The 12,019-nt window shown below is 43.4% G+C and overlaps 1 protein-coding gene across 1 annotated transcript in view; it reads right to left on the bottom strand.

The window, feature by feature from the left end:
- LOC144762176 (CD5 antigen-like) overlaps positions 1-11,756 on the bottom strand; it is a 71,494-nt gene extending 59,738 nt beyond the window's left edge. Inside the window, exons 1-3 of the mRNA XM_078647335.1 lie at positions 11,715-11,756; positions 10,351-10,666; positions 3,709-4,023 (exon numbers count right to left, since the gene is read on the bottom strand). Coding sequence (XP_078503461.1) covers positions 3,709-4,023; positions 10,351-10,666; positions 11,715-11,756 — 673 coding nt within the window. The remainder of the gene's footprint in view (positions 1-3,708; positions 4,024-10,350; positions 10,667-11,714) is intronic.
- Positions 11,757-12,019: the final 263 nt, after the last annotated feature.

Here is a 12,019-nt window from a genome sequence, read left to right as displayed (position 1 = left end):
ATGCCAGAAACCGGTCCCCGGTAGCTTGTATCCTTTCTGGTGAAGAATTGGCTTGGTAGTTTGGTCTGCCCTGTTCCCATGATGCACTTGGCCAGGGACAGACTAATTTGCATATAGCCAGGTTCTGAGCTGGGATGGGGCAGTGAGCTAAATAACGGTGATGGATCAAGCCCTGATCTTTGGACTGGGTAAGAGTGGTCTGCTTAATTCAGACACTCTGTTCATCACCACCCCCTTTCCTGAATCGTTTTTGGCCACTATAGGTGTGGCAGGGTATACTCAGACATGAGTCCCTTGCTCACTGCTCCATCAGGATTCAAGCAAGCCGGGCCGACGAGGCTGAAATGCCAGAAACCGGTCCCCGGTAGCTTGTATCCTTTCTGGTGAAGAATTGACTTGGTAGTTTGGTCTGCCCTGTTCCCATGATGCACTGGGCCAGGGACAGACTAATTTGCATATAGCCAGGTTCTGAGCTGGGATGGGGCAGTGAGCTAAATAACGGTGATGGATCAAGCCCTGATCTTTGGACTGGGTAAGAGTGGTCTGCTTAATTCAGACACTCTGTTCATCACCACCCCCTTTTCTGAATCGATTAAAGCTCTCAGGCACACTGCTCGTCCATCATGCTGTCAGTCCCTGATCCAGGGAAAACCAAAGGGGATGATGGGCTTAGTGTTGAACATTGCAAGCACTCACCTCCAGTCAACTGATCTGGGTTTAATCCATCATCATTCTTTAGCTCACTCTACCACCCCAGTTCAGACATGGCTATATGCAAATCAGTCTGACCCTGTGCCTCATGGGACCAGTCCAGCATGTCTTCTCTGGACTGGAAACAAGCATCCTTGGACCGGTTTCTGGCCAATCAGCCATCATCAGCCAGGCTAGTTTGAATCCAGTGACAAAGTGAGCAAGGGACCCACGTCTGGGCATACCCTGCCAACTCAGGGCGAAGAAAGCAAAACCAAAGGGGATGATGGACGGAGTGTTGAACATTGCAAGTACTCACCCCCAGTCAACTTATCTGGGTTTAATCGCTGATCCAGAACACAGATGTCTAAATATACAGGTGATCAAGATCCTAAGACTATTTGAAGTTACAACAAAGGCCAACGTGGGGTGGTGACAAGCTATATGTCTTACCAGTGACCATGTGGCAACCGCGATATTAGAACTGCAGCTAAAATAAAGACAAAAAGAAGCACCCCAAGGCTATATGAGGCGTTGGCCCACACCAGGACATTGGCCATCATTAAAGGAGGGCACAGCCATGCATTGGCAAGGTAACAATCCCTCACAGCTGTCTTTAAACCTCATTCATTCAACACCTGCAGTAGAAAATGTCCCACATCTGTAATACGGCCAGTAGGAGCACTATGGCCAGCAAACAACAATGTGGCCGAGTTTGGATACTTTAGCGAGTATCTATGGCAATAAAGTTTTTCCTATTCCTTTGATTGCAGTCTTAGACTTGAACTGTATATGTTTAGCTTTCTGTGTTTTACTGTGTGAAGTATAATGGTTAACTTTGCACATTGAAATAAATTTAACACTAATGTTACAGTTGGAAACCTCTGTTCAATCTGCAGTGGAATTTGAGGGCTAGATATATGAAAAATCTGTTTTGCAATTTTCCTAATTGCGATTTTTAGCCAATCCCAGTTAGGAAATTGCAAAACAGCATTGAAAAACCAAGCAGGTATCAAATTGCAACTTGGAAACAAGTCGCTTTGCGAAATAGGAAATTGTTCTTTGTGGTTACCAAATCTCTTGAAAATAGCGACGCATTGAAAAATAGTGAATCTGATTCCTGGTTCGAGGATATGCCCACTGAAACAGGAAATGCAGGATTGCAGAAGCCAGGGAGGGAGGCAGAGAGATGCTTGAGAGCTGCAGGGAACAGTCAGTGATTTGAGGACCCCAAAACCCAGGTACTCAACAGTAGGAATGGCCAACCAGTAGCAGGGGAAGGAGGAAGGGGGAAGAAGCTGAAGTCACTGGAATCACAGAAGTATATCACTTTGAGACTAAGCTGAGTCTCTTTGCCCCCCATGTTGAGTTTATTGTCCTACCCCTCCTAAAACAAACAAGCATTGGCATAGCCAAAAGGTCTCGCCTTTGGAATCTTATAAGTGTTTATCCATGCAACAGTTGATGTTGTTGCACTAAGGAAATTGTGCTGCATAGCTAAATACTTATAAGGTCCCAAAGGTGAAATTTATTGGCTATACCAATGCTTATTTTTAATCCCACTTAAAGCCCTGGTAGGGCGTACTCTCAGTGGCATAGAAAGTGTACCACTGCCTCTAATGCAAGAATGGAAAATGGGTCCCCAGTATAGGTAGCTAATTCCAGAGAGCACTCACACACCTGGGCCCTGGTGCTAATGCAAATGCTGCACGATTGATAGCTATGCCCCAACTCGCCCCTTTCCCTGTCAGGGTGCACTCTGTTCTGTGCCAATATGCTCAGTAGTCCCATTCTTTTGGAATGGGCGCTCCACAGCAAACACAGCAATGATGCAGCTCGTTGCATCATTGCGTGTATTTCTTTCTTTGCCACCACTCAACACTCAGGGTGTATGAGGTTGCTCTGTTTTAAAGATGGGGAAGAGTGATGGGATCGAAAATGGCCCATAAATCCCGAGGCTTGATTTACGCTGCTGTGCCGGTGCTGCCCTCTCCCGCCCGGGGTGTCTGCAGTGAGGTTCTGGGCCCTGAGCCGGCCCAGCTGGGACAAGACAGCCCAGTAGGTCACAATGTGGTAACCTAGTATCCTCAGAACCTGGGCAGTAGTAAAAAGATATGCAATTGGTTCTGTTGGGTGTGTACTATTACTTTACATTTTTCTGACTTTTCAACAAATTATTAATTTCCAAGCTATTCATTTTCAAGCGAATTCATTACAAGAAATGCAAATCCAAACCGTCTAGGATATATCAAAAGATTTTTATAAATTGCTTCATTTGGAAATACTCTCCCTCATGTCTGTATCCTCCCTCTTCCTTTAAACTACGCCCTGCAAGTGCCAAGCTAATAGAGATGCGAAAGAAAATGAAGGCGAGATGGAGGGGAAGGTGGAGGTAAGGAGAGAGGGAGGGAGGGAAGAATGGAGAGTGGGAGGGACAGACATGAGGATGGATGGAAGGATGGAGGGAAGGTAGGATGGATGGAAGGAGGGGGGTATTGATGGACAGAGGGAGGGAGGGATGGAAGGAGGGACGAATGGAAGGATGGAGGCAGGGATGGAGGAATGGGTGGATAGAATGGGACTGTGATGGGGAAGACTAGAGTTCAGGGTAGTGAAGATTATTGATAAGTAATAGGATCATTGCTAAGCACTTAAAATTAAAAAAAAGCCTCAGTAATTTTAGGCAAGAAAAATCACAACGCCGGCTTCTAGGTGGCTTAACACTGGGCAGCGATTGACTTGTGAAACCCTCCTTCCCCAAAGGAGACATAAAGTTTGGAAAGATACAGAGAGCAGGAGCAAGCAGCAAGCACACAGACAGGAAGGGGGTTTGTAAGTTCACCCCAGATTCCAGAGTGAATTTGTGTCTTAATTATTTAATCTAGGGCATTAATGGTTCATCCACCCGCACCTGATGCAATGCTGTCTGTCCAAGGTCACTTTATATTTTGACTGAAGTGACTCATGTCTTCATTATGCAATGAAGCTTGTGTTTTACACACAGGTTCCACCTCTTACCTGTACAGGTCACTCCAGCATTCCTCCCCGCTGGACAGGTATTGACACCCCAGCCTCGCTGGGCACACTTCCACAGGGCAGACTCATCTCCTTGGCATTGGACATTACTCATCAGAACTGGCAAAGCGCTGATCCCGAATGATGACTTATACTGATAGCTTTGCACAGCTCCACATACAAGCTGTCTGCAGACCACCGACGCGTCCTCCTGACCCCAGGCGTCGTCACACACGGCCCCCCACACACCATTGTGCCTGACCTCCACTCTCCCAGAGCAGAGAGAGGCGCCGTTCACCAACCGGACCGCATCAGGACCTGGGAAGAGATAACAGGGCAATAGGAAGGAATGCAAAGAAAAGGAACTTAGAAAATAAAACATATGTTTGATCCATAATAAATTAATGTTCAGTGACAAATGAGGTGCTGTTGGACTACATCTTTAAACATGTAAATGTTCTTTTTCCAGTCTCTCAGCAGATGTGTTTGCAGTATTTTCTACTATGCCTTCCCCATATGAGTAATAGGCCAATGGGATCCAAGGCATGGGAGTAGAGTCCATGATAGATACATTGGGCGACTCTTTGGACACAGCTCCACTCATCAGGATTTTGCCACTGTGGCTGAAGTAATACAACCCCACTGACAGGTATATTGCTAGTTGGTCAGCAATTACTACCTCTACACAGTCACACTTCTAGGACATCGCATCTTTGAGATTCTAAAATATGTTATTATGTCCACTAGAATAAACCTTTCTGATTGACTTTGAATGTTGAGTCAAGAAGGCTTTACAGAAATGTTAATGTTTACCTTACTACCACTATCTTGGCTTTAAATCTTTACTCAATCTTTGGTGAATTGTGAATTCTTCAGTCCTTGATACCAGTCATGCTCGGGTGATACCTAATATTAACAAAACACACTCACTGTGATGATTCATCCTCCATCAGCAATAAAATACATGAGACACACAACTCACCGTTAACTCCTGCCTCAGGGCTATTGCTGTATGGATGCACCACAATTATCCAAGACTCTCCATTCAGATTCATTTATTTATAAGTTCTAAAGTGGAAATACGCATGGGGGATTTTTAGCACTAGGAGTACTGTAGGTGCATGGGAAGGTAGATTAAGAATAAATGCATTTTTTAAATTCTAATCCCATTTAAGAGTCTTGGGGTGGTGATGGTGACAAACCGCTAAGGACACCAGCATGCAGCATAATATGGAATGATCTGGAATGTCAATATTATATGTAATACTTGAGATTATGACATTACACTTTCTCATGTAAACGAGGGTTGTAGGACTGTTCCACACATTCAATTAGCATGCATGCCTTTACAATGCAGCCCGTACAACGCATGCGTCAGTACCACGCATGCATTTCATACGAAAAGTGCTTCAACATGTATACCTTTACCAAGATAATATTGCGGTAAAGGCATGTTTGGTAATACGCATTTACCAAGTATGCCTCTACAGCGATATTATTGTGGTAATATTATGTTATAGGTGCAGTAAAGGCATCGGTTTGGTTAATAGCACAGATCCAGATGGTGAGCTATGGCATGAGCATTCTAGCTTTATATTATTACTCCGTATATGATCCGTTCATAGTGTTTAATCAACACTGTGAATAGACTTCCTTTTAGTGATGGGACAAAGAGGCCAACTCCGGTACCCTGCCCGGCTCGAACCCCTAGTCCTACGGACCAAGAGACAGCCTGAAGGACCCTGGGGGCACTGAGGTGAGTTTAACTTATAATATAATATAATATTAATTATATATTACCTACTGGCAGTCACAAATAGGTAGCTATAGTTAGGACCTACTATCCATATGAAAACCGCAACATTCTAATTGGAATAACTTTGGCATTGATTGATGAATCTTCTTGAACAATATTTAACCGTTGGCCAGCTCAGTTCCGCACCTTCCCTGAAAGTTTGGGGGTGATTGGTCTAGTGGGGGCTGAGAAAAAAGGGGGTGCCAAAACATGTTTACCCCATGCAATTTCCCATAGGACTTTTAGACACGGCTACATCCCGAATGGCTGAATGGAATTACACCAAATTTGGCAGAGAGTCCTCAGTTCCGACTTGTGCTTTTTGCTTATATGGTGTCAATCTGTTCAGTAGTTTCTGAGAAAATTATGGTTAAAGTCATTTATATATCTATGGGCGCGGTGGATCCGTGGATTGGCAAGGATTGGCATCGTAGCATAAGCTCACTGTCCCGATCACTCACTCAATGCTAATTGGTTGTCAACCGGTTGTAAACATTCAAACCTAAGAACTGTTGGCAGCCATTTTGTGCCTCAGTGGAGGGTGAAGAAGTCTGTGAAATATGTGTGCAAAACGTGGACAGGGGCAGGGTAGACCCACCCCGACACCCTAGGCCTGCTCACGGGGTCACATAAGGATCCGTAGGGTAAAAAAAGAAGGAAACTATTTTTTTTAAGTCACGGGGTGCGTGTAGGATCAAGCTTATGTGTTTAGATCTTGGGTGGCTCTAAAAAGAGCCCTTGTGTTTATTGAGAGATTTTAGTATCTACAAGTAAGTATCGATGCAGAGTCTAAAGTTCATGAGGAAGACTCAGTTCCCTTCAACTGTAAAATGTACAGCATCTCTCCTATAGATGCCATGCATATTGAAACACAGATTGTTGCGGTAAATAGACCCCATTCTATAGTCTCGGAGAAAAGCAGAAACAGAATTATTCACATGTTTCCTAGCTTTCTCAATCTGTGGACAATATTGATTGGACCAGTTCCATTTCTGCCTTTGGCATATGTTAGAATAGACAAATGCAGTTTGCGGGAAAAGTGACATCAGTTCTCCAAAGGTGTCCTTCATAAGCATTTCCAGACCTACCCCAATCAAAGTGCCTAGGTCATTGCCACCACAGTGCACAATTATGAGGTCAGGGTGTTGGAGATGTAAAATCGATTTCACCAATGGCATCAATTGGTGCCACTTTAGTCCCCTCTGTCCAATCCATTTAATGTCAATGTTTGGTAAACCTAGGTCTTTGTGAATTCCTTTCTGTTCTGGGTACCTTTGGCTCTAGAAAATATAGCTGTGCCCCACAATCCACACTCCAAGCAACTTGAAGAGAGGTCTGGATGCACTCAGATGATCTCTGTAAATGAAGTGGCAGTTTGAAAAGTAATATTTTTCTAAAATGGTGGATAAGATGCACTGTTGAAAAAAGAAAAGAAAAGATTGGTTGTTTGACAACATTCTATCCTGAAAACTAGGGTACATGTTTGTGTTTTTAAAAATATGATTCTTATTGGTTATCAGAAAGTGGTTGAAAAGAACATTACGTAGGATAAGCTGGTATATTGAGAAGTCAAGCATACTTGCTGGTTTCATTAGCAATATTGTGTGATGAACTTTTGACGTGGGTGCTCAGTTAAGTGTTTATGAAGTGTTTCTATGGTAACAGGCAGAAGGCAGATTGGGGGTAGGATTCAAATGTATGTATTATTGAAATGTCTAACCAATAGAAATGTGTGTTTGGTTTTGAAATATTGTGGGACGCAATATGATTTGATGTGATGGTGCATATGTGTTGAAAATGAGAGGGAAACTTTGCCATTCTATGTGGTGAGAGGTGTTGAAAACAGAGATTCTGAATAAGAAAATCTGCTGTGTGACTGACATACCTCTTATTCTAGAAAACAATTGGAAAGATGAGTTATTAAATAGAAATTCACTGGAAAAAACAAAGGCTACAGGGACATTATAGTTACGCTCAGATTTTACTCGTACAAACGCAAAGACATTCAGCAGTTATAGGAAGTTGTGCTAACTAACTATAACTTATGGCCCGCAATGCACTGCTTATGAACTTACAAATTACATCACTTATAACATGGTCAGTGACATCGCTGATAACATCATCGATAACATCTCAAACAACATCACTAATGAGAGAGCCTTGGTGTTGGGTCGTGTTCTTCCTCCTGTTGCAGGAAGGTCAATTATAGTGGGCAGAGGTACATTAATAACTTGTAAATAAGTACTTTGAGGCTTGCCCTTTCACAAGTAAATGTAACGAGAGAACTAAGAAAACGGCTGGCCCAAAACCCAGTGTAAACTCAATGAAGGGACTCCTCATTTCCCTGGTTTTAGAACCCCAAATAGAGGGTCATGGGACAAGCAAGAGGTACTGGCCCAATCTAGGGGGTTTGTGGCCTTTTAATCCCGATGTCTCTGGGCCCGACTTACTGTGGGTCCAGAGTTATTGGGCTAAGTACTACTCCTTTCAACACTTGACTGTCAGTGGTAATCGCAGATCAAGCAATCCATGGCTATTTGAGTGGGGGGCAGGTATGAGGAATGCAGAAGTACATGACCCCAGAAGGCTGGACGGCCTAGAACAGCCTTACCCACATGTATGTCAAGCATCAATCCCTTGAGGACTCGGTTGCTCCTGTTCTGCTGCAGTTTCTCAATGTTGTGGTTCCACAATCCCTCAAGGTTATTCTTAGATAATACATCACCCTTCGCCATCTTCAAACAATCCAATTTGGGATCAATTATTAATGTTTTAAAACCTCCCACTTTAAAGGAGTTGGTGCGGATGTTCAGAACACTGCGGATCATTTTATGATTTGTGGTTTAGAGATCTAAAGTTACCCAAATGATCCCCTTCTATAGTCAAAGATGCTGATGCTATTGAAGCAGGCCTGAGTAATAGCCTGAACTTCCCTGTGCCTCTCTACCTGATACATTAAATTTGCCCACTTTGACACAGACGCAGGCAATGGCTAATGCTCCACAGTGGCCCAGTTTTCTAACGCACAGCAGTTGTTTACTTAGGTGCACACACTGGCAATGTCTTGTACTTTTTGGTAGACCCCTCCCTTACACATGGGCTGACAACTTTGGGATGTGGACCACACACCTGCAATGGTCTTTGATTGTATTGTATGTCTCAAACACTGCTCACTGATGGCCACTTTCAAAGATTTTTATTGAGTCTTGCGCCCCCAGGTGTTTTTTTCCTCTTTACAGGATCCAGTGATCTTGCCAGGCAGGCAGACACTCATTCTACAGGCTCAAGGCAAGTGGTCTTCACTTCCTAGGTGATGGCCCCTCACCCAGAAGGAGACTATCAGATCTTGGTTCATTATCCTTGTTCCAGCAGCCAGAAGTCTTGCTCCAAGAGCCCATCCGTTAGTTGGAAGCCAGCTAATGATCTCAAGGGTGGTCCTTTCCGCCCTTGAAGTTACAATGCACGTTTTCAACATGGCTTGTCAGAAATTGTGTTTGATGGCCCCAAGCAGGGTTCCCTGTGTTGCCTCGCTGTTGATCCCTGCACCCTGTGACAAGCACCCTGAGGTGCCTGCCACAGGAAGCGGATAAACAGGACCTCACATTTCACTATGAGACCTTGCATTATAGGAGGTTTAAGTCCACAATGCATGCTCCCATCGTGAAATATCAGTATGTGACTGAACAGTAATCAGTTGCATCCTAATGAGGTGGTCGGGACTACTGACAGGGTGTTAGTCGGTCCAGGACCTAGTCTGTGTTGGTCGTACGGAATTCTGCCCAACATCGAAATCAGGCCCTTAATGTTTTTAGAGCTATTTTCACTTAAAACTTTAAAGACTGCTAGCTCTGGTTCCCCTTGTTAGATTATTTTTTTATGGTGACATCTTTACTGAATTCTACTCTATTGTTCTCATTAAGTTTGGATTTACTTCATTACTGTTTTGATACTCCATTAGTACTTTATTCATTTCTCTAACTTGAACCTGTCTTCTAGGTGTCATAGCTACAATGAGGCCGAGCTCAGGTAATTTTGTTGCTTAGGTTTTTACCCTGCAAAGTTAGTGTTATTATTGCTTGAGGTGGGTGGCTGGCCACCCCAAATATTAATCCCCTTTGTTACTTACTTGAAGTGTGGATATGCAGCTGGAAATACATTCACATTTTTCAAAGTTTTTAATCATAAAGGCAAGACTCCCCCCTTTTTTGGCTACTCAGTGATCTTGACAGATTGAGTAGTGCTCTGGTGTAAGGTCTTTGCAGAGAATTGATCATCCAGATTTCAATGTTGAAGGAAATATCTAAGTTAAAATCCAGAATACTTTCTTTAAGAGAGGTAGCATTTCAAAACGCTGATCAAGCATTAATAAAAGACAATATATCATAAAGATATGACTGGACATGAAGGGAGGAAGGACGAAAAGGAGGTGGGGTATTTTTAAAATTCAGACCTAAATCCCTTAGGGTTGATGCAACTCCTACATCAACTCCACAGAGATCGTCTATTCTGTATAATATGAGTCTGTGGTTACAAATGCAGAATCTTTGAGTACAATTTTCAATTTGTGATTCTACACTGTATGCACATAATAATAAAATAGATTGCAAACCATTTTTTTGAAAAAACGTCATGTTTCATGAGGAGACAAAATGGAAGGACAGTAGCCAAGAGAGGTGGATCTTTATAGCCTCAACTGAAGTATTTTCCTCTTGGTTATAATTCAGGAAGTGGGAGCGAGGAAAGAGTGTGTAGAATAATTCCTTGGAACACAAAGGTCATAAACCAATAGTGTACAAATCACTCCAATAGGCTTTGGGATATTACTTTGTAGGATCTGATGCATTTCTTACCTGTGCACTGTACTGATGCGTCTCTTTTTTGGTTGCAATATGCTTGTGGGTTGGAGCTATAGGAACACTTTAACAAGCTGGGCTCATCTCCTCTGCAGGCCACACTGGTTATTGTAGTAAACTTGTTAAGGGGGGCTCCAAAGACAGACCCTCCAGGGGCTGAGATTGGCACTCCACAACCAAGCTGTCTGCAGACCACAGCGGCATCGTTCATATCCCAAGACACGTCACAAATTGTTCCTTCAAAGTTATCTATGTTAACCAGCACAACCCCAGCACAAGGATCCGCGGCATTAGAGAGGCGAACAGCATGTGTGTCAACTGCAAAGAAACAGAGAAACAAAAAGTTAACTTAGATTTTAAACAGTAAAGGTATATATTAAGTACATCTCCCTACACAGTGTCCTCATATCAATCTCTCCTAATCACAGGGAGGCAGGGAGGAGAGTGGGAGAGGGAAAGAAAGGTTAAATAGAGGGAAAGATAGAGAGAGGGAGAGAGCACGAGAACAATATTGAGCAGAAGAGAGAAGAGAAAGAGAGGACTAGAACAAAGGAGGAATAGAAAGAATTTAAGGAAGGGAAAGAGAGCAAGAAAGAGAGAGGAAGAGAGAAAGAAAACACATAAGAGAAAAAGGAGAGGGACAAAGAGAGAGCGAGAGGGAAAGAGAACAGTGAGCGCAAGAGATAACTAGAGCAACGAATATGGAGAAAGAGGGAAAGAAAAAGAGAGAGAGAATAAGAGCTAAAAAGAACAATAGTGAGGGCATAAAAAGAGCGGGAATACAGAGAGAGAGAATGACAGAGAAGGGGAGAGAAGAAGAGAGAACAAGAAAGGTAAAGAGAAAAAGAGTGACAAAGACGGGTCTGGAAAATAAATCTTCACTGTTCATAACAATAGAAGGTGAATGTCTTGGATGGAGAGTTCAGATAATTTGATACAATTCATTATTATTATTATTATTATTTATTTTTGTAGAGCGCATAGTCACCATGAGGTATCCCAGCGCTAGGCACCCTATCTCTTTGGTTTGGGCCGGTTCAGGACGGTTAAAGAAGGAAAGGGGGGGGCAGGGGGTCAGTGTTTAGAGTGGGCGTGAGTCATTGGGGAAAAAGATGAGTTTTAAGCCGCTTCCTGAAGTGAAGGTACCGTGTTTCTAGTCTTAGGTCGCGGGGGAGCGAGTTCCAAAGACGTGCGGTTTGGAATGAGAAGCGTCTTCCGCCTGAGCGGGTTTTCTTAAATCTGGGGGTAGTGATGAGGTTTTCTCTGTCCGACCGGAGAGATCTCGTGGGTCTATAGGGTGTGATAAGTTTACTGAGAGCGGGGGGGCCTTGCTTTTGGAGTAGTTTGTGGGCTTTACAAATGTATATTGAGACGGTTGTGATGTTTACAAAAGCAAGCACCATGGGGAATAACACAGAGACATAGCCCCTAGACTTTTCTGGAGACACCCAGGACTAGCCACACTGATTTCAATGTGTTTGATTCAGTCAGTAGTGATAGCCAAGCTACTGACTTATTCTCCCATTCTCTGCGCTCTGCCGGTGCATAAGGGGTCTTTGCATTTCTTTTTACTGTCTTCATTACATATATAATTGATAATATCTTTGAGTCAGTGCATGGGGTGCAGACCGCAGAGCCTGGAAACACAGGGCTGTAACTGTCTCTT

Source organism: Lissotriton helveticus, chromosome 6, assembly GCF_964261635.1.
Source record: "Lissotriton helveticus chromosome 6, aLisHel1.1, whole genome shotgun sequence".
Classification (NCBI taxonomy): domain Eukaryota; kingdom Metazoa; phylum Chordata; class Amphibia; order Caudata; family Salamandridae; genus Lissotriton; species Lissotriton helveticus.
This window is presented reverse-complemented; position numbering and strand designations above follow the sequence as displayed.